Source organism: Lissotriton helveticus, chromosome 1_1 (genome assembly GCF_964261635.1).
Source record: "Lissotriton helveticus chromosome 1_1, aLisHel1.1, whole genome shotgun sequence".
Taxonomy (NCBI): Eukaryota; Metazoa; Chordata; class Amphibia; order Caudata; family Salamandridae; genus Lissotriton; species Lissotriton helveticus.
The window spans coordinates 1,593,250,315-1,593,269,564 of NC_136057.1; the positions used below are offsets into that span (position 1 = coordinate 1,593,250,315).

Below are 19,250 nucleotides of genomic sequence, written 5' to 3' on the forward strand. Positions count from 1 at the left end.
TGGGCCCAGAAACCAAGCCTTTCCTGGGCGGAGATGTTCACACCTTCCCCAGGTCAGGAAGAGCTATCTCTGGCACGGGGGCTTCAAGGCGACCTGCAGCCTCTCCTTCTATCAGGAACAGTCCACCTTCCTGTCTCACCCCCTTTACAGCGGGAAGGCAGGCCGGAAATTTTAGCAAGCCCAGGAGGTGTGCCAACCTGTGCCAACTCCACCCCTCAGGTGGGGAAGGCGAGGTGAAGCCCACTTCTCAGTGCCCGCCATCTTGCTGGACATCCCCCAATCAGGGTTAGGGAACGTGGTCACTCCTCCATGTGGGGTGAGTACACCAAGGGTCTGGTCACCCTAAGGTCAGTATCCCCTTGGCTACAACCTCGAGACCCCTAGAACACCCCCCTAAATGCAGTATTTAGGGAACAGCCCTGAACCCAGAATGTAGTTCCTGATGACCTAAGAAGTTTGGCAGAAAAGACGCTGCAGCTGAGGAACACAGTCCCAGCCCTACCGACCTGCCTGCTCCTTCCACGTGACATGCAGCATGACTTCCAACCCAAAACCAGCAACCTCCACATACCCTTGGACGGGCCATCTCTGAAAAAGACCTAGACTCCTGCAGACAGCAGCTCTGTTAATGGAAGTAGCTCTAGGACCCTGCAAGCCATTAGAAATTGACTGCTGGGCTGACCTCTGCACCCGACGTCCACGGGCAGACTCCAGAGCAGGTTTTCCAGCGGCCCTGAGCTTGAATCTGACGAGCGGTGAAAACTCCAAGCTCTGGTGAAGATGCCTGCAGCCTCCACACCAGGACCCCCCTCCACCACAACTGGACCGGTAAGTGGCTTCCCAACATTGAAAGGCACCCCTGCAGTCTCTGACCCTGTGTCCTGGTGGATCCCAAAGTGTCCTGACAGTGGGACAGCCGTACTTGCCTGTCCAGCTTCCTTCCTCCCAGGAGACTTCCTGGGCCGAGCCTGCAACCGAAATCCAAAGACAACCCCTGTAGGATTGCATTTGGCTCTCGACTCAGTCTAAGCACCCTGCACCCAGCCACCCATGTGCTGTTGGTGGTGTAGTCTTAGTTCTAACTTGGGACCCCCTTTTCCCTCACCTTAACACTTGGAGCTTGTTTCCTAAAACAGAGTGGCTGGTCTGTGAGCAGCCACCAACCGAGGTGCCCCCCTACCCCTTTTAGCTAACCTTGGCACGCAGCACCTGGCCGGCCTAGTGCCGCTTGCGGTTCACCTGAAGTGCTAACCTGAACCTTAGTTCTAACCTCCAACTCAGCTGCCAAAACAGTTTACTTACCTGCAAACGTAACACTGCCTACTCGAGTATTAGAACTTTCATAGATTCACATGCTTGAATCATTCGCCGTCGTCCAAATGGGAGTCCCTGGTATTATAAAAAATAATAATCTCAATAGACATACACATACGGCCTAGGCCTAATACTCTTTTATAACATACATGTGCTTTAAGAAAAAGGACCAAACTCAACCAATCGGAATAGACCATCCTGTAGAACCTTCCTGAGAGAGGCTCCAGTCCCTCAGATTTTCTCCCGCTCGTTGTCCTGAGGGAGTCTCCACTGAGCTCTGCCCAGTTTTCTTCTCTTTTCTAGATTTGGAGTTTTTGTCACAATTTCAACTTCCTATCAACTCATAGGAGTTATTTGAAGGTGATTCAAACTGACAGCCACCATGTCAGAAGCACCTAAAAAAGGTTTATTCAGAGCGTGTGGAACCTGCAGGAATAAAAGGCTGCATATTGACGTATAAGCATAAGGACTGCTTATACTGTTTATACCCTGACCAAAAGCCAAAGGAGTGCAAGGTATGTCGTAGCTTTTCTACTAAAACTCTTAAAGACCGAGAAGGAAAACTTCTCTTGTGGCTTCAGAGACTGAAAAATAGAGATAATATGGTATCTGATGAGTGAAACATAATCTAAAACCTCCTCATGAACTCCTCGGAAGCAACTTTTAGATGACCCTGCGAGTTCATCGTTGCAGCCACCTAAAAGTCAGTCTGAGCCCTCTCACAAACTGACTAAAACTACCACCAAAGCCTCACATGAGGAAAAGAAGGCTTTAAAAATTAAGAGGCCGGTTTCAGAACCTAGAACACCACCCATGAAATTTAACCATACCTTCAAGAAACCTACCTCTGCAGTTAAGCAGCCCGTCGACGACACCGCCGTCGCCGAGAAGGTCATCACCGGAGATAGTTCTGGTAACCACGACGGTGTCTTCATCCAATACTGTGACTGTTTCTGCAGCATCGGGCATAGTCAACGACAACATAGTCAATGGATAATGTACCTTTACCGTCGACTAAGCAAATCGTGACTTTGAAATCTTTATTGACGACTGATCAACTTCTGTTGACGATCCATCCATTGACATCACTCCCTTCGACGATCCCGTCGACGGAGGCCTCGCCGACGAGAGAAATAGCGTCGTCGATGGAAGTGTCATCGTTACGACGAGTAAGATCCCTGTCGCTTGCAGTTTGACGACGATTCAGTCGGCGGAGCAGCAGCCTTCATCTATAAAAATAGTTCCGGTGGTGACTGGCTCGTCGTCGGACGTAAAAGCAAAAAGGTTTCAAAATTTGTTAACACCCGCTGTAACCTCTCCTAGTCAGGTGCTAGCCCTTTTTCCCTCAGTTTTTAAAGGAAGAGGATGAGGAGGATGAAGAATTTGATGAATATAGCCTTTTTGGGGCAGCCATGAGCCCATCTGATCTTCATGTTAAATATCAAGAGGAGTCTGATGAGGATGGTGGTTATGGACGTCAATATTACCATCCACAACAGCAATATCACCAACGGAAATTATGTGCCTCCCTTCAAATCAGATGACAGACCTGCAATTTATGCTGGCGGACTACAAATGAGATTTCCGCTAGAGCAGAATATCCAACAGGCTCAGTCTCCTCCGGCATCACCGCCTGTTATTCCACAGATAAAAGTTTGTTCTCCTGTTCTTCCTGTGTGCATAATAGAAAAAACAGAGATAAGGAGTGAGCCTTCTCCAGGGGAGGCGGGCGGGCACGTGAATCTATGAAAGATCCCAATACTGGAGAACTATAGTTACAGGTAAGTAACTTGTTTTTTTCCTCCATAGAATTTCATGTTTGGTTTTTCCTCAGAAAAATGTAAGTGTTGACCCGGTCTTGTAATGCAGCATAGAAGCTTAGTGTCTTCAAATGAGCTAACCTGCTTACTGATGTACTGCAGTGCCTAAACTGTTATTAGAGTTTACAAAAATCATACATTACTGGCATTGTACTCTGTGTACATAGGTAGGCTCCCCTTAAAAAGTGATCTTTGCTGGAGGAATTATAGCAATACTTGGACCTTGTTGCACCTGCTCTGGTACTACCTCGAACGTCAGAGATATATGGAGGGTTTTTTAATAAGATGAATCAGATGTATGGGATCCAACTGTTGCGATTTCCGGCATGTGTCGTCTTGGGAGCAGGGGAACAACTCTTGAACCCATTGAAGTCACACAACAGTCGCCAAATCTCATTGTAGGTATTTTGGACAACGAGGATATAACCATGTATAGATCCAGATTGTTCCAGTGAGTTAAATGCTGGGAAAGGGAAAGACCACTCTAAATTTAGCAGGGAGAAGACAAAGCTGTGATCCCATTTGGAAGGCATGACTCTCTACGCTCTCAACTTGCCTTAGATGCTTGTGAGCTCTGAATATTATTTTTGCATTGCACAAAAGCCTAAACAGAAGTGAGTCTGTCTAGCTTATTCCATAGATAAATGAATGGCTATTCAATGATTTGAGGGGGGGGTTCTGCAGAGGTTGTCATCCAGGCAGTAGTGAAGGACACACTTCCTTTCTTTTACATTGCTAGGTAGATTGTATTGTGCCTATCGTTTTTCTATAATGCATGTAAAGTGAAAACTATGCGATAAGCTTGTAATGCTTTCTATGACACTTGTATCTATCCCTTCCGGCTTTGGGAGTAGGCAGGTTGCTATGTATTAAAATAAATAGTTATTCCTAAATCAAACCTTTGTTAAACTGGCCAAAATGTGAGACTTTACGCTAATTAATCTAGTGTTAGTATTGTGTAGTCTTTAAATGTGTAATAATTATAATTTTTGATAGTTCAGTAATTTGATAGCTGTAATATTTTCATGATTGGACATTGCTATGTTGCTTACCAGTTAGTTTCACACTTCAATACTGCAAGATGCATACTGAGAGTTCAGAAAGTGCTTCTATAGTGTGATAAGACAGCACAGAATTTACAAGTTTTTGTATTACCTTTATTGGCAGACCCATCTTGCTTTCAGGTTTTCCTTTCCCAGGATGCTATTGGTCCTGTTTTTAAGCCTTTCTATTTCGCTTCCCTGACGCTAGATTTCAACCTTCTTTCCTAGCAGCAACAAACTTCTTGACGGATATGGATGAGTACTTCACGTTGAGTTAACAGTCTTTGGGATATCAGTCATGTCATGTGCTCATTGCCTTCAACAGCCAGTGTCTTAACTCTTTGATATACTTGATGTTGCTTTCCAAATCTTAAGTTTCTGTTTCTCTGTAGATCTACATAGAGGAAGCAGAGGCCTGCTTATCGCGCTCAGATTGCTCCAGTGATATTTATCTGCTTATGAAGTTAACATGTGAGGTTCTCCGAAGCCAGCTATGCTGTGCGTTGGGCAAGGTAATTTTATTTTCCTTTTGAGTGAGAGCCGTTATTGTAAACATATGTTGGGGCAAGGTAATTTTTAAGCACGTAGGGTGGCTGACCTTTTGTGAGTTGACAATCTGTGCTGTATTTCTCAAAATTGTTTTCTTTCTCCTGGTTAAGTTTGGTCTTCTACAGGCAATTCAAGTACTGTGGTGTGGCATTGACTGCAGTGAAGATGTTAGGCAAAGTAATGTATATGGGTAGGGTCTGGAGCGGTAGGGGCTTAAAACAGATGCTGGAATAACATAAATGCCATGTACCCGCCTAGACATTTGACCAAAAAGCTGATATGGGTCACTCAAACATTTTCCTATCAACTCATTGGTATGTTATGGAGCTGCTACATAATAATACTCATGTAGTAGATATTGCAAGCAAGAGAATAAGGGACCAATCATTTAAACTGAAATTCCTCTGAGAAGCCATTTCTATCCATGGCTACACAAGAGAATTCTGCTGTTCGCCTGATTAAAAGCTACCTCCTAGTTTGGTTTCATTTGTGTGCATCAGTGGCTTTACTGTGTTCTTTTCCTTTTTAGTTTTGTACCAAAGTGACTTTTTTTTTTTAATTTGCATGTTTATTTTTTCCCAAAGACAGAAGTTTATAAGTTCTCTACAATACAAATCAGTCTTGAAAGAGGACTTAAAACATTCCTTTTGTAGATGGGAAAGGTAGTATGAAGGTGTGACTGTTTGCACAAAAGTCTTTAAATGTGTATTTACCATGGCTGTGTCTATAACTACACCTTTATCCATCAAATGATTTTAGAAAAGGAAGATTTTAGAGATTTTATCCCAAAATGGGATCTTCCTAAAACAATATTAAAAGGGTTAACTTGTGACTTTACATAATACTAGGATACCAGTATACCATGGACTATTTGATTGTTCATATTTGGTATTGAAATGTCGGTTTTTTTTGTAATTTCTTACAAGTGGATGCCTCTTTGGCAGCTAGTATGGGGCCCAAAAATTTCAAAAGGTTTTTGAAGGACAGTCTTGTTATAATGCATATTGGTACCCCAATATAGGCTCAGGTAAAATTGTAACTTTTCACCTATACTCTCCCCTACATTATACACATCTGCCCTTGGAGACTGACCTCTTACCTAGATGACAATGCACACTACGCAGGATTTTCCCTGGTAAGCCTCATACATTATGCATGAGGAAACTCAGCAGGACTACCACCTCCTGTAGAATATCAATGTATAAACTCCAGATACTCCAACTCAGTGGTCTAACATCCCTTGAGGGGTGTCCAACTCGAGACCAAGATGGGGTCCGACAGTCTCTCACTCCAGATAATGGGGTTGACTTTATCCTAGAGGGATTCTTGGCTTCACAACTACATAAATGCTAGGTACACTTAGGTACATCTAGTTAGGGTAGCATTGTAGGAGTAGGCAATTTATTGTCGGGTATTTTATAAGCTTGCCTGAATTCATGGTTATAGCAAAATGGTAGAAATCTACCATGCTCTTACTTTCCTAGTGCTTGTAATCATTTATATCTGTTACTGTCTAATGGTTGTTTCCGCACACCTATTTTACACTAGAATAACGACTGTTCAATTAATGCTTATTGAAAAACGTTCATACCGTTTATTCTGTGTATCTCTCTGAGACTAAGTGAGCACGAGTGACTGAGGGATCAGGGTCGTCATGTTTGATAGTTGCCTAGAACTATTCTCTCCTTGGTAAGAGGAGTTTCTAGTGGTACTATGAGCTAGCTGGTAAACGGCCAACATACCCAGTGGGGGTGTCTAGAATCAGTGACACCAATCCTACATATATGTTGTATAAACGTGCAGATCCTATATAGGTTTTATAGGAACTACACAACTGTCTTTGATGTAACAAGATTCTGACTGAAATGTAGATAATGGTCTTTTGCATAATGGGAATTGCTGTGATCTAAAAACAAACGCAATTTGTGAGCCTTCCACTATTGAGAATCTTCAATGTTCGCTTTTGAACTGAGATCGTTCAACAGGATTTTGATGGAGCTTTCATCTGTGTGTTGGGTAGAGATGTAGCTCGAAAGTAGACTCTGCTACCTCACAATGCCCCACCCCTCCCAAAAAAATCCTACAATTACAAATCTTATAAGAGCAGTAGAGACAAGTTAGGCTAGTGTGCTACAGTGCTCACTTATTACCACTCTTGTGAGGTTAATGTTGCTCTTGATGGGCTGTTTGTGCACACTTTGCTTATATGATCTAATGTATGACACAGGTAAAAGAAGGGGTCGCTTTGCTCTTGGGAATTCTCAAGCACCCAGCCCTGCACAAATCCTCCAAGGCCTGGTACCTTCTTCGAGCTCACATCCTTCAGTTGCTAGCTTCCTATCTCCAGCTTCCCTCATCCAGCCTATCATCAGATCTTCGGCAACAACTCTGGGAACAAGGTATGTCAAATTCTGTCCAACCTTCTAGATCATACACCACACTAATTGGACAGTGCAGACCTAGAAATTTGTAACATTGCGACGGTGAGTGTTGTGAAGATGTATACGAACTGGTAACAATCAGGTTGTGCACAAAGTCATTCCTACACAGACTCTAGGATAATATGCCCTTAAAGCGAAGTACTTTTTAGCTGTATGTTAGATTTGAGAGAAACTGTCCCAATGGAATATCTCAATGATAAGTAGACTCTCTGAATGATATGTGGCAGAAAGTGATTACTAGTGGTTAGAAAGTGACCCTATTTTGAGCAAACATCCAGTTATTCTTTTTCCTGCTGGCCATCTTGAACTGTAACACTTTTACACTGCTGTCCAGTGTTTTTTCTCTGACCCCAGATTGACACATTTTAACTGTACCCTGCCGGACATCTGTTTCCGGTTGAAACAATTGTATAAATGTGTAACCTGGTCCTGGAGATGACCTGAAGTCTGCACAGGTCGAAAATGCCATTGACCCCTCAGCACAACTCTTGCGCTACTTTCGTGGTTCAACGACATTACCATCATTTTTAACTATGTACTAATGTATTGGAACCGCCAAAAGTCCCTTGTATTTATTGACAATCATGTTTGTGTCTTTTCCTTTCTCTTTATCACTGTATATTTCTCACTTGTCACTTGCGCCATTCACTTTGTTTTTCATGAGCACAAATGTGCACAAGTCTGTACAGCTTACATGTGCATTCAATGTAACTTAGTGCTGTCATTCTTTTCCTTCCCTTTTGTCTTTTTATTTCTGTTTAAATACAGACCATTTCTTGCATTTATTTGCCATACCCATTGTCTCCCCGTCTCTTCGTTTTTCAACTATTTTGTGCATGGTTTATTTAAAGAAAAGTGTCCTTTAGTAATACCTGTTTAGACATTGTTGCTTGCTAAACTGTTTTATCTTAATCTGCATTGCAACAGTTAATTTGAACTAGAGCTGGAAAATTAATCAAAGATTTGGAATTTGGAAAATGACCTGTTTTCAGGCAGAAACTGAAGTCCGCCATAAATGGCAAAGTAAGAACCCAGAGATCGCTCAGGAAGAGGAAACCAATTACCAGATTGAAGCCCTTATTTTAGTAACTAAGCTCCAAGATACTTTCTAGGAGCTGCTTAAAGATTGACTACGTGCAACATACTAGACCAGTGTTTCCCAAACTTGCAAAAGTCCAAGCAATAAATAGCTATGCCTTTAAATTTTGGAAATTTGCTGCGCTTCAAAGACTGATCATATATTAGGCTATATCTTCTGACAAACTGCTGCTTGTTTTTAACATGTGCATTGGCGTTTACAAACTCCACTCGCTTTGCAGTCTTGCCGGGGTACGGGGATATAGGGAGAGTGAAAGGAAAGCCTGTATGAATTTTGTGTAACACAACCAAAATGAATATGCTACTTACCAGTATGCATCTGTTCTTGGCATGTAGGGCTGCTGACATTCATATCTATAGCATAGATCGCCGCCTAGTGTTGGGTCCGGATGATTGCACATTGTTGTCCTGGAAGAGTCTTCGAAGTATCACGAGATAGGTGGCTCCTCCCCTGGACTACAGTGCGCATGGGCATCGACTCCATCCTCAGATTGTTTTTAGCCATTGTGGCGAAGATGGAGTGTAACAGTGTAAGTGATGGCCATGCTAAGAGTAAGTGTAAAAATTCTGCAGCCGCTACAGGCGCCGGGGAGGAGGGCGGGCAATATGAATGTCAGCAGCCCTACATGCCAAGAACAGATGCATACTGGTAAGTAGCATATTCAGTTCGAGGCATGTGGGCTGCTGAATTCATATCTATAGCATAGAATACATAGCAGTCCCTCCATTAACGGCGGCCGCCTGTGCCAGCTGCAGACTTCTGAAAGAGTGTTTTAAGAACAGCCTGCCCTACAGCTGCTTGCTGCTTGGAGTGCACATCTACACAGTAGTGTTTAGTAAATGTGTGTGGTGTAGACCATGTGGCTGCTCTACAAATATCTTCCAAAGGGATATTACCAAGGAATGCCATGGAGGCCCCCAACTTGGGGGTGGAGTGGGCTCTGGGGGGGACCGTTAAGGTGCGCTTAGCCTTGTGATAGCAAATCTGAATACACTTAACGATCCACCTGGCTATACCTGCTTTGGAAATGGGGTTGCCTTTGTGCTGGGCTGAAAAGGCAACAAAGAGTTGTTGTGTCTTCCTAAATTCTTTGGTCCTATCGATGTAGTACATCAAAGCCCGTTTGACATCAAGAGTGTGGAGCATTCTTTCGGCAACCGTCTCCGGGTTCTGAAAGAACGCGGGCAGCTCAATGGTCTGACATGGAACTGCGAAACCACTTTAGGAAGAAATTTAGGGTTAGTGCGGAGCACCACCCTGTTGGAGTGAATTTGAATGAATGGCTCTTGTACAGTGAGCGCCTGTAGCTTACTAACACGTCGTAGAGACGTAATGGCAATGAGAAAAGCCACTTTCCACGTTAAGAACTGAATCTCGCATGAATGTAGAGGCTCAAAAGGTGGGCCCATCAACCTTGTGAGGACCACATTGAGGTTCCATACGGGAGCAGGCGGGGTCCTGGGAGGGATGACCCGCTTCAGTCCTTCTAGGAAGGCTTTAATGGCAGGCACCCTGAAAACGGAGAGATGCTGCCTGTTTTGGAGATAAGCCGCTATGGCGGATAAGTGTATCCGAATGGAAGCATATGCTAGATTGCATTTGTAAAGATGTAACAAATAACATATGATGTTGGGAATAGATGCATCTAGCGGGTTGATGTGTTCAGTACAGTAAATGACAAACCGCTTCTATTTCGCTGCATAGCAGGCCCTAGTAGTGGGCTTTCTTGCCTCCCGAATGATATCCATGCATTCAGGAGGTAAGTCAAGGTAGCCAAACTCTAAGACCTCAGGAGCCAGATCGCCAGGTTGAGCTGTTGCGGATCTGGATGCTGAATGTCGCCACCGTTCTGCGTCAAAAGCCTGGGTGTTAGGTGCAGCCTTTGATGCGGTACCACGGAGAGATCTAGAAACGTGGTGTACCATGGTTGGCGTGCCCACGTTGGAGCAACCAGGATGAGTGTCATAGAGTGTTGCTTTAGCTTTCGTGCCACCAGCGGTATGAGAGGCGCTGGGGGAAAAGCGTACGCAAATCTGCCTGACCAGTTCATCCATATCGCATTGCCCTGCGACTGTGGGTGAGGGAACCTGGCGGCAAAGCTTTGGCATTTTGCGTTTTCCCTTGTGACGAACAGTTCTATCTCCGGATGACCCCACTGCTGGAAGTACGGGCAGAGTACTGATGGATGTATCTCCCACTCGTGCATTTGGTGGCTGTACCTGCTGAGCAGATCCGCCATCTGATTGTCCTTGCCCGGGAGGTGTTCAGCCATGAGGAAGATGTTCCTCTGAATGGCCCACTTCCACATGCTCTGAGCCAGATGAGACAACTGTGGAGAGTGCGTACCTCCCTGCTTTTGGATGTAGTACATGGCCGTCATGTTGTCCGTCCGGATCAGCACGACCTTGTTGCATAGATGTACTTTGAACGCTTTCAGTGCCATGAAGATTGCCATCAGTTCTAGGTAGTTGATGTGCATCTTCTCTTGCTGCTTCGTCCATAGACCCTGCACCGTGTAGTGGAGTACATGAGCTCCCCATCCCTGGAGAGATGCGTCCGTCGTCCGGATAATCTGTGGCACAGGCTCCTGGAACGGTCGGCCCTTGCAAAGGTTGTGTGGATTCCACCAATGCAGAGAGTTGTATGCCCGACCGGTCACCAACACTAGGTCGTTTAACTGTCCTTGAGCCTGAGTCCACTGATGAGCCAAGCATTCTTGGAGCGGACGCATATGTAGCCTCGCGTGCGGGACTATGAAGATGCAGGAGGCCATCATGCCTATCAACTGCATGAACACTCTTGCTGGAAGAGAGTGTTGCGGTCTGAACTTTTGGATCAGTGACTGAATGTTGTCGATCCTCACTGAATTTGGCTGAGCCGTGGCTGCCAGAGTATCTATTGTCGCGCCCAGATACTGCCGCACATGGGCTGGCTGAAGGTGCGACTTCGGATAGTTCAGTGAGAAGCCCAGACCGTGAAGAAGGTGAATGGTGTGGGACATGTCGGCAGTGCACTGCTGGGCCGACTTTGCCTGAACCAGCCAGTCGTCCAGATAAGGGTAGACATGCACGTTCTGCCTTCTGAGGTGCGCAGCCACTGTCGCCAGACATTTCGTGAACACTCTGGGGGCTGTGGTCACTCCGAAAGGAAGGACCTTGAATTGATAATGCCGATTCTGAATGGTGAATCTGAGGTATTTCCTGTGTGATGGATGGAGAGGAATGTGAAAGTAAGCATCCTTGAGATCCAAGGTTGCAAGGAAGTCTCCCTGATTGAGTAAGGGAAGAACATGCTGCAGTGTTAGCATGTGGAAGTGTTCTGAGAGAATATACTGGTTTAGGGGTCTGAGGTCCAGAATGGGTCTGAGGAACCCGTCCTTCTTTGGGATCAAGAAGTACAGGGAGTACACTCCTGTGCCTTCTTCCTCCACTGGCACGAGCTCTATTGCGCCTTTTTGCAGCATGACCAGAACCTCCTGCTGCAATAAGTGCAAATGCTCTGTGGACATAGGACGGTGTTTTGGTGGCATGTTGGGTGGAGTGGATGTTAGCTCCAAACAATAACCGAATTGGATAAGCTTCCTGACCCACCTGTCTATGTGGATGGATTTCCAGACTGGCAGTCTCCCTCCGACAGGTGTGGAATGGTCGGGGGGCAGTGACAGGGCGTCACTGTTGGTGGCGGAGGAACGGGAGTTGTTGTTACCCCTGCCTCTGCCCTTGGTGCTGTTGCCCCGATATCCACCTATTTTGCTTGGTGTAAGAGGATTGCGCCCCACTTTTATTGAATGGCGTTTGCTGGGACATCTGGCCTCTGGAAACACCTCTATTGCCTGAGCGTCAAAGTGCTCCCCCGAAACTGTTGGGACTGGAGAGCTCCCATGGACTTACCAGTCTCGGTATCCTTTTTGTATTTTTTCCAGGGTGGTATCCACCTCAGGACCAAATAATCTGTCAGGGTTTACCGGCTGGTTGAGGATGGTAGTTTGTATCTCCGGTTTGAACCCGGAGATTCTGAGCCATGCCTGACGTCTCAACATCACACTGGTGTTAATTGCCCTGGCTGCAGTGTCCGCAACGTCTAGTGCACACTTAATTGAAGCGTTGGAGATGAGTTTCCCTTCCTGGATAAGCATCTCCGCTGCCTCCTTATATTGATCTGGTAGGTGTTGCAACAGGGTCTCTAGTGTGTTGTAGTGTGCCCTGTCGTATCTGGCCAAGAGGGCTTGAGTGTTTGAGATACGCCAGATATTAGCTGCCTGAGCTGCTACCCTTTTCCCCGATGCCTCCAGCACTTTGGATTCTTTGTCTGGGGGAGGAGCTTCACCAGTGGTTTGCGAGTTCGCCCGTTTACGGGCATTAGAAACGACCAGAGAGTCAATGGCAACTGGCCCTTGATGTAGGTTGGATCGCCAGGTGCCGGTCTGTATTTCTTCTCAATTCTAGAGTTGACCACCCTTGCCCGTGTGGGTTCCTTGAAAATGTCTGCAGCATGTTTCAGGACCCCTTTCAGCATAGGGAGTCTTCAGTCTTTTCAGCTGTTGAAAAAGTGTCAAAGAGGAAGTCCACCTCAACAGGGTCAGCATGCAGCTGAACGTCGTGGTTTTTAGCCGCCTTCTCAATCAAGGCATTAAATTCCGCAGAATCCTCAGTGGGAGAGGTCTTGACATGGTACACCTGAGGGTCCTGGGCAGTGCTCTGATCCCCTGGGCCTCCTGCACTGTCCAGGAGTCCTGTTGCTCATTAGGATCTGTGTTGACAGGGAAGTTATATTCCTCGTCCTCATCCCCTGCATCCTCCACATCCGAATAAGTGGGTGACGGTGTGGCAGGTCTTGGAGTCCGAGGTACTAATGGTTCGACCACAACCGGGGAATCCGAAGCAGGCTTCTTGCGCTTTAAAGGAATCGTGAATGACTCCAAAGGCTGCGTCGCCGTGATCTTCCTTTTGTAAAGGGTAAGTTTCCCGGTGTCAGCGTCGATGAAATGTTCCGACTGCTCCTCCACCAAGGGTTGTCGATGCTTCAAGCTCCCAATCGGGTGAGTTGATTTCGACCCCGCAGATCCCTGCAAGTGCGCTTCGGGCACCGATCGTGGTGCGAAGGCCTTCGGTGCCACCTTCGGAGGCAACGTGAACAGGATTGGCGTCGAAGACTTTTGCGCCGTGGCAGTTGGCTTCGGGGTGGAAGTTGCCTTCGGGTCTTCCGCAGAAGCCTTGTCCCTGATGCGCTTCAGGGAGTCAGAGACCTGCTTCGTAAAGGAAGCGGACGGTTTCGTCGACCCGACAGAGGTTCTTGGTGAAGATTCTTGCGCCGACGCCTTGGGCTTTTCCGGCCTTGGCGGAAGGGCGTCCTTCTTAGGCCCTCCTTCCGCGTCGACAGACTTCGGCGCCGACGTTCTTGGATCTGACTACTGTAGTCGGGGCACCAGTTTTCGGCTTGACGGCCTTACTTAACTTTGGCTCGATGCCCTTGCTTGACTTTGGCTCGATGCCCTTGCTTGACTTTGGCTCGATGCCCTTGCTTGACTTCGGCTCGATGCCCTTGCTTGACTTCGGCTCGATGCCCTTGCTTGACTTCGGCTCGATGCCCTTGCTTGACTTCGGCTCGACGCCCTTCTTCGACGTTGGCTCGACGCCCTTGACCATTTTGGCTGCTACGCCCTTGGTGGACTTCACCGGGTCGATAGACTTCTTCGGCTTCGGGTGTCCCGACACCTCGGAAGACGAGGGTGTCGCTAGAGGAGTCGACGTCTTTGGTTTCGATGGCGTCTCCATCACTTTCGTTTTTGCCGACACCGATGGCTTCACTTTCGGTTTCGTTTTTGGCAATGGCGGCTCCGCCGAAGTGTCCGTAGCCGGGCCCGTAGGGGAGGCCGTGTATCTGGGTGGAAGGTCTTGGGTAAGGCCGTGTGGCGATCCCTCGACCTGAGCCTTAGTAATTGTTCGTTCGGGGCTTAGCTCCTCACATGAGCTATCTTCCGTGGCCCCGTAGGCCTCATCGTCGTCTACCTCGTCGACGACGTCTTCTGCCTCGACCACCTCGACGTCCGTGTCGTATTCGTAGTCTATCTCCTCCGCCGGAGGGGAAATCTGCATCTGAACTTTCTGATCGTCTGCTTCTTCTCTGTCGAAGATATCCGCCGGGGCCGATTGCCGGGCCTCCAGGCGTGCCACGCGCCGAAGAAGAATCGTTTTCTTCGATCGAAACCTGGAACAAGCCATACAGTTGGCTTCATCGGGGTCCGGCGACAGGCACTTGTTGCACACAGGGTGGACGTCGATGTGTGGGTACTTAGATCCGCACACGGGACATTTCTTGAACGGACTCCGTTCCATGATGTTCCGTCGAAGGTCTTGCTGCGTCGACTGGGCCCCGAGCACCGAAGAGCCACGCGACTCCTCTGGACGTCCGACTCGGGAACTGAGCCGGAACAGATCAGGGCACCGACCTCAAAACAATACCGACGGTAGAGGAAAAGGCCTTCAGGCCTTGAGAAAGTCTATATCGATTCCGAACTGGAGATGTAGAATATACATCCGAACCCAATGGCGGAAAAAAACAATCTGAGGATGGAGTCGATGCCCATGCGCACTGTAGTCCAGGGGAGGAGCCACCTATCTCGTGATACTTCGAAGACTCTTCCAGGACAACAATGTGCAATCATCCGGACCCAACACTAGGCGGCGATATATGCTATAGATATGAATTCAGCAGCCCACATGCCTCGAACTGTTTATACCTGTAAATGGACTGTACACATTCAGCACCTTGGAAAACCTAAATGAAGCACATTTTTGTATTTCTGAAATATGTTGGAAATAAAAATTTTACTAGGATCAAGACACTTTACTTGGTGATGCACAATTGATGCATATTCACTGACACCCGGTTTTCACACAATTATTTGTGTGGTAAATAGTTGTATTATAAAATTGTCCGTTCAATTTTTGGCCCATTTCAATGGAAAATATGCTGGCTGTAAATGACTGTGCGCTACCACACAATGCTTAAATTACATTAAAAAAATCACCCACCACCTGTCCATTAAAGCTAGCTGGGTTGCCGGAGTTGGTCGTTCTAAAAATTGGACCGTGGTTCTAAAAGGTTTGGGGATCGCTGTTCTAGACTTGTAGGTGTAGAGGTTTTGTGATAAAATGATAGGTGCTGCAATCTTAGTTATTTGCATCTCATATCCGTTAATTCATTAATTTATAGTAAACTAGTAAATAGTCTTTCTGGAAAAATGTGCAGGCAGGTTTGAGCTGTCATCTGGACCATCTATACTGGTGTTTTGTGGGTGTAAAATGTCAGGCAGCAACACTCTTTAATGAGTCTAGAAATGTATGACCATTGCACTGCAAGGCAAACTGAAGAATGCTGCCACTGGTTTTGTGATGAGATTGGATGCCTTCTTTTCTTTTTTCCTACAGGATGGCGAACTCCAGAAACTGCTTTGACTGATGCACATAAGCTGTTGAGGAGTATCATCCTTCTCCTCCTGGGAAATGTGGTTTTCACTCCTAAAGTTGATGCTGACAATCAGTTTGTAGACCACGGTAATAGCCCGACATTGGTAACCTGTTTCCTCTGCCTTTCTATAAATTTACCAGTCCAATTCACACTCTTTATGCTCATTTGCAGGTGATAATCTGCTGCAGAAGTGGCAGGTGTTGGGAGACTTGCTGAGCTGCTCGCACACACTTGTGGCACTTCTGAGCTCTGTTGGTAGTGTGTCTGAAGCAAAGGCGTTTTGTCTGGAAGCCTTGAAGGTGTCTGTGAAGCTACAAGCTGTGCGCCAGTGAGTATACTTGGGTAGTAATGCTGTTGACTCATAGGAGAGGACTATGCCTAATAAAAGGGGGGGGGTGGAGTTTAGGCAAACAAACACTAGGTGGCTAGTAAAGTATGTACTTTGGGGGTAGCTGTTCATAGTACTGGGTGGGACTATTTGTGCAGCATGTAAGTGAAAGGGTGCATTGTCAGCTTACATGCATAGATGCTGGTGGCGAAGAACACCTGCATTGAGAAAACCTCTTCACTGTAAAACCCAATCACACATCCACAAAAGCAGCTTATTCTGCAGTCTTGAATTTCTCATAAATGTACATGCTTGAATAATTTATCTCCGGGTACCGTGGTGGAAATGCAGTGTTATGTTACACTTAGCCTGCAGGGCTTTAAACATTCAGTTTAGTAATCCGCCCACCTCATAGGAAAAGATAAAACTTGAACAATCCGGTGAGAGCAGGGTGAATCCCTCTCCCACGAGCACATCTTAACTCTGAATTCTAATGCATGTCATGTGTGGCGGCAATACCCTTGAGCGCTGCTAAATCAACTTCAGATGAGTCCATCTTCTAAGAATATTTTTCTTAAAATCTTCACCCATATACCTCCTCTCCCTTCACCCCCACCCACCTAACAAAATGTGCACATTTCCTAACAAACCCTTCAAAGTCAGGCCGGGTAATCAACTTTTCAAGATAGGGTTCAAAGCTCATCTGTGGTGGGGTGTGCTACTAAAAGCCTCTATTGAAGTGCACCCCAGAGTTGGCCATGTCTGTCTCTTCCACAACTGAAGAAAAACATCTTCAGAACTACCATCTAAAGACACTGATTGTGCGGTCTATTGCAATAGTGGCACATTTAACAAAGGCACCATTGACAAAGTAATGTGCTAGTCCTCTGTGAAAGACGACTGACTGGGATGACCTCGTTGTCAACAATGACCCAGTAGAGTTCAACTTCACTTCTTCCACCCATGTCAAAGATACCAGTGTCTCAACAGTAAACGGTCCGACTGACTAAACCTCTAAATGCTGCCAGGACTATTTTAATTTCAGAAAAGTACATCTCCTTGCTTTTATTACTGGAGCACAAGTTTCCGAGTAAAATTCTGTGAACAGGTTGTAGCCAAGTTGAAAATGATAGCCCTAGATCAGTACCCATTATTGACCATTTCTTGAGTGAAGGCCACAGGGTAATACAAATACCTGCTACAGTAGGAGCAGTCCTTTCATTTCAGAACAAAGTAGAAGACTCTCAATGTAATGCCTGAAAGCTTAGTTGGCCTCTCTCTTCAGAGTAGACTATCGTAATGCAGGCTGCACCGAGAAGATAGAGTAACCATAATTTACCCTCTACTTTCCCATTAGATAAGGCATGAACAAATCTCAAACTTTGGAAAAGACATGTCTGCCATTGCGGCATTCTCCATCAGAGCAGCAATTCACTGGCAATATTAGGCAGATAAAGCAGGCAAATTTGGTCAGGCATTGCATTTTGTGCTGGATCTGCTTCCTGAGGACAAATGTGCAGAAGCAACATGCCTACATGTGGGTTAATAAGCCTCGTAGGTTATTGTAGGTTGTGATGTATCAACAACTGTTAGCAACTAACTGGTGACTCAGTTCTACATCATTCAGGCTAGAGGTTCAGAGTAGAATTCTGGATATGCTCTTTGGTAGAAAATCACTTTGGAAGGCATCTGAACAAAGCCCTCAACAAATCTGATAAACACTACAAGGTGGCTGGGATCACCACGTGCAGGAAAGTAGATTTTGTGGTGTGGTTGTTGGAACTCCCTTTGTAATATCACAATCTTTCTTTGAAAAAGCGTAGCTCAATCCTGGGTATTTGTGTCACTTAGCAGCTAGGCTTAGATAAAGGAACACGTGTAAATCATTTAGCAGTAGAAACTAATAAGAGAGAAACACAAGACCATCAAAATACAACACCAATTTTAGAAAAAAAAAGTTATTTTTTGCTTCAAGTAGTCCACAAAGATGACAAAAATCTGCGCCGGGGTACCAGAGATATGATTTTTCAAGGTAAGTAAAATTCTTTTAACTTGCCTCTTTAATGCAATAAATTGCTGTAATCTACTGAGATCAGTGCTTACAGTTGTCACAACTAGAAGGGCTAGCAATGCCCTTAGGAGGTACATTGACTGCCCAATTGTTCGTAGCATGTTACCTTATATCTTCCTTGGACTGCTGTAGAAGTCAATGTAAGTGGTCCTGATGCAAAGAATACAAGCTACAGTTGCTGTGAAGGATGCTCTTAGGTGCAGAGTCCTTTCTGGGAAAATCCTTGGTCCACGGATATCAGTGGCCACCACCTGCCTTAGAACTTGGTTTCCCAAGTTGTTCTTTTGGAATCCAGTGTAGGACCAGTTGGCACGGGTCAACTGGCTTTACAGCAACAGTGGTTTCCTTGGAAATTCTTCTGCTCCCTTTAGTGATGCAAAGAGGGAAGAGTCTACTCTGACTACTAGCCACGGATCAGGACTTAGTCTCCCAACATGCACCTGTGTTAACCGGGCAAGCTTAGCAGCAGAACAGCTGGACACTGGCCGGGGACTACCCAAGGTAGTCCTTTGAGACACTGTGGATCTGTGCCAAATGGGAGTTGGTTCAACCTTTGAGGAGACTCCACGACAGCAGGCCCAGTCGTCTTTGCAAGTGCTAGGGCGCAGCAGATGCTGTTGATCTTGGTGCAGCCACCCTGTAGTCTAACAATTCTGGAGGTGCAGTTCTAACTTTTTGGGTTCTAGCTGCAGTCTGAGTTCTGGGTGCCACTTTTATGCCGGTAACGAATTTGTGTGAGGTGGGGTCTAACTAGCCAGAAGCCTACCAGTTCTCGCATACTATCCTACCCACTTGGTGACTACTTTCTGTGGAGTGTGGCATCTAGCTATGACAGAGTGCACTATTCTGCCAACATGGGCAGAACCTTTTGGTGTGTGGGAACTCCCTATCCCATCCCATAGGTGTGGCTTCCTGGGGGCTACATTCCCTTTGGAAATGCAGTTTGACAACAGGTTGTTCCTCCCTCATGGAATGGCAGCCTGCCTGAATAAAGGGTTGGACCTTAACTTGTGTGACTCACATTTGTCCTTCAAAGGTGGCCTCCCCTCTGGAGCTTGCCATCTGGGCTCACACCTTCTCTGGTCTTCCTGCAAGGAGGAGGTCTCACCTCCTTT

General features: G+C 46.2%; 1 protein-coding gene across 2 annotated transcripts in view; it reads left to right on the forward strand.

Annotated features, from left to right (window-relative positions):
* The window catches only part of ESPL1 (extra spindle pole bodies like 1, separase), a 588,475-nt gene that overhangs the window by 183,923 nt on the left and 385,302 nt on the right, over window positions 1–19,250 (forward strand). For both annotated transcript variants that reach the window (XM_078687592.1, XM_078687600.1), the window contains 4 exons: window positions 4,570–4,689; window positions 6,954–7,125; window positions 15,697–15,822; window positions 15,908–16,064. In XM_078687592.1, the coding sequence (XP_078543718.1) occupies window positions 4,570–4,689; window positions 6,954–7,125; window positions 15,697–15,822; window positions 15,908–16,064 (575 nt within the window). The remainder of the gene's footprint in view (window positions 1–4,569; window positions 4,690–6,953; window positions 7,126–15,696; window positions 15,823–15,907; window positions 16,065–19,250) is intronic.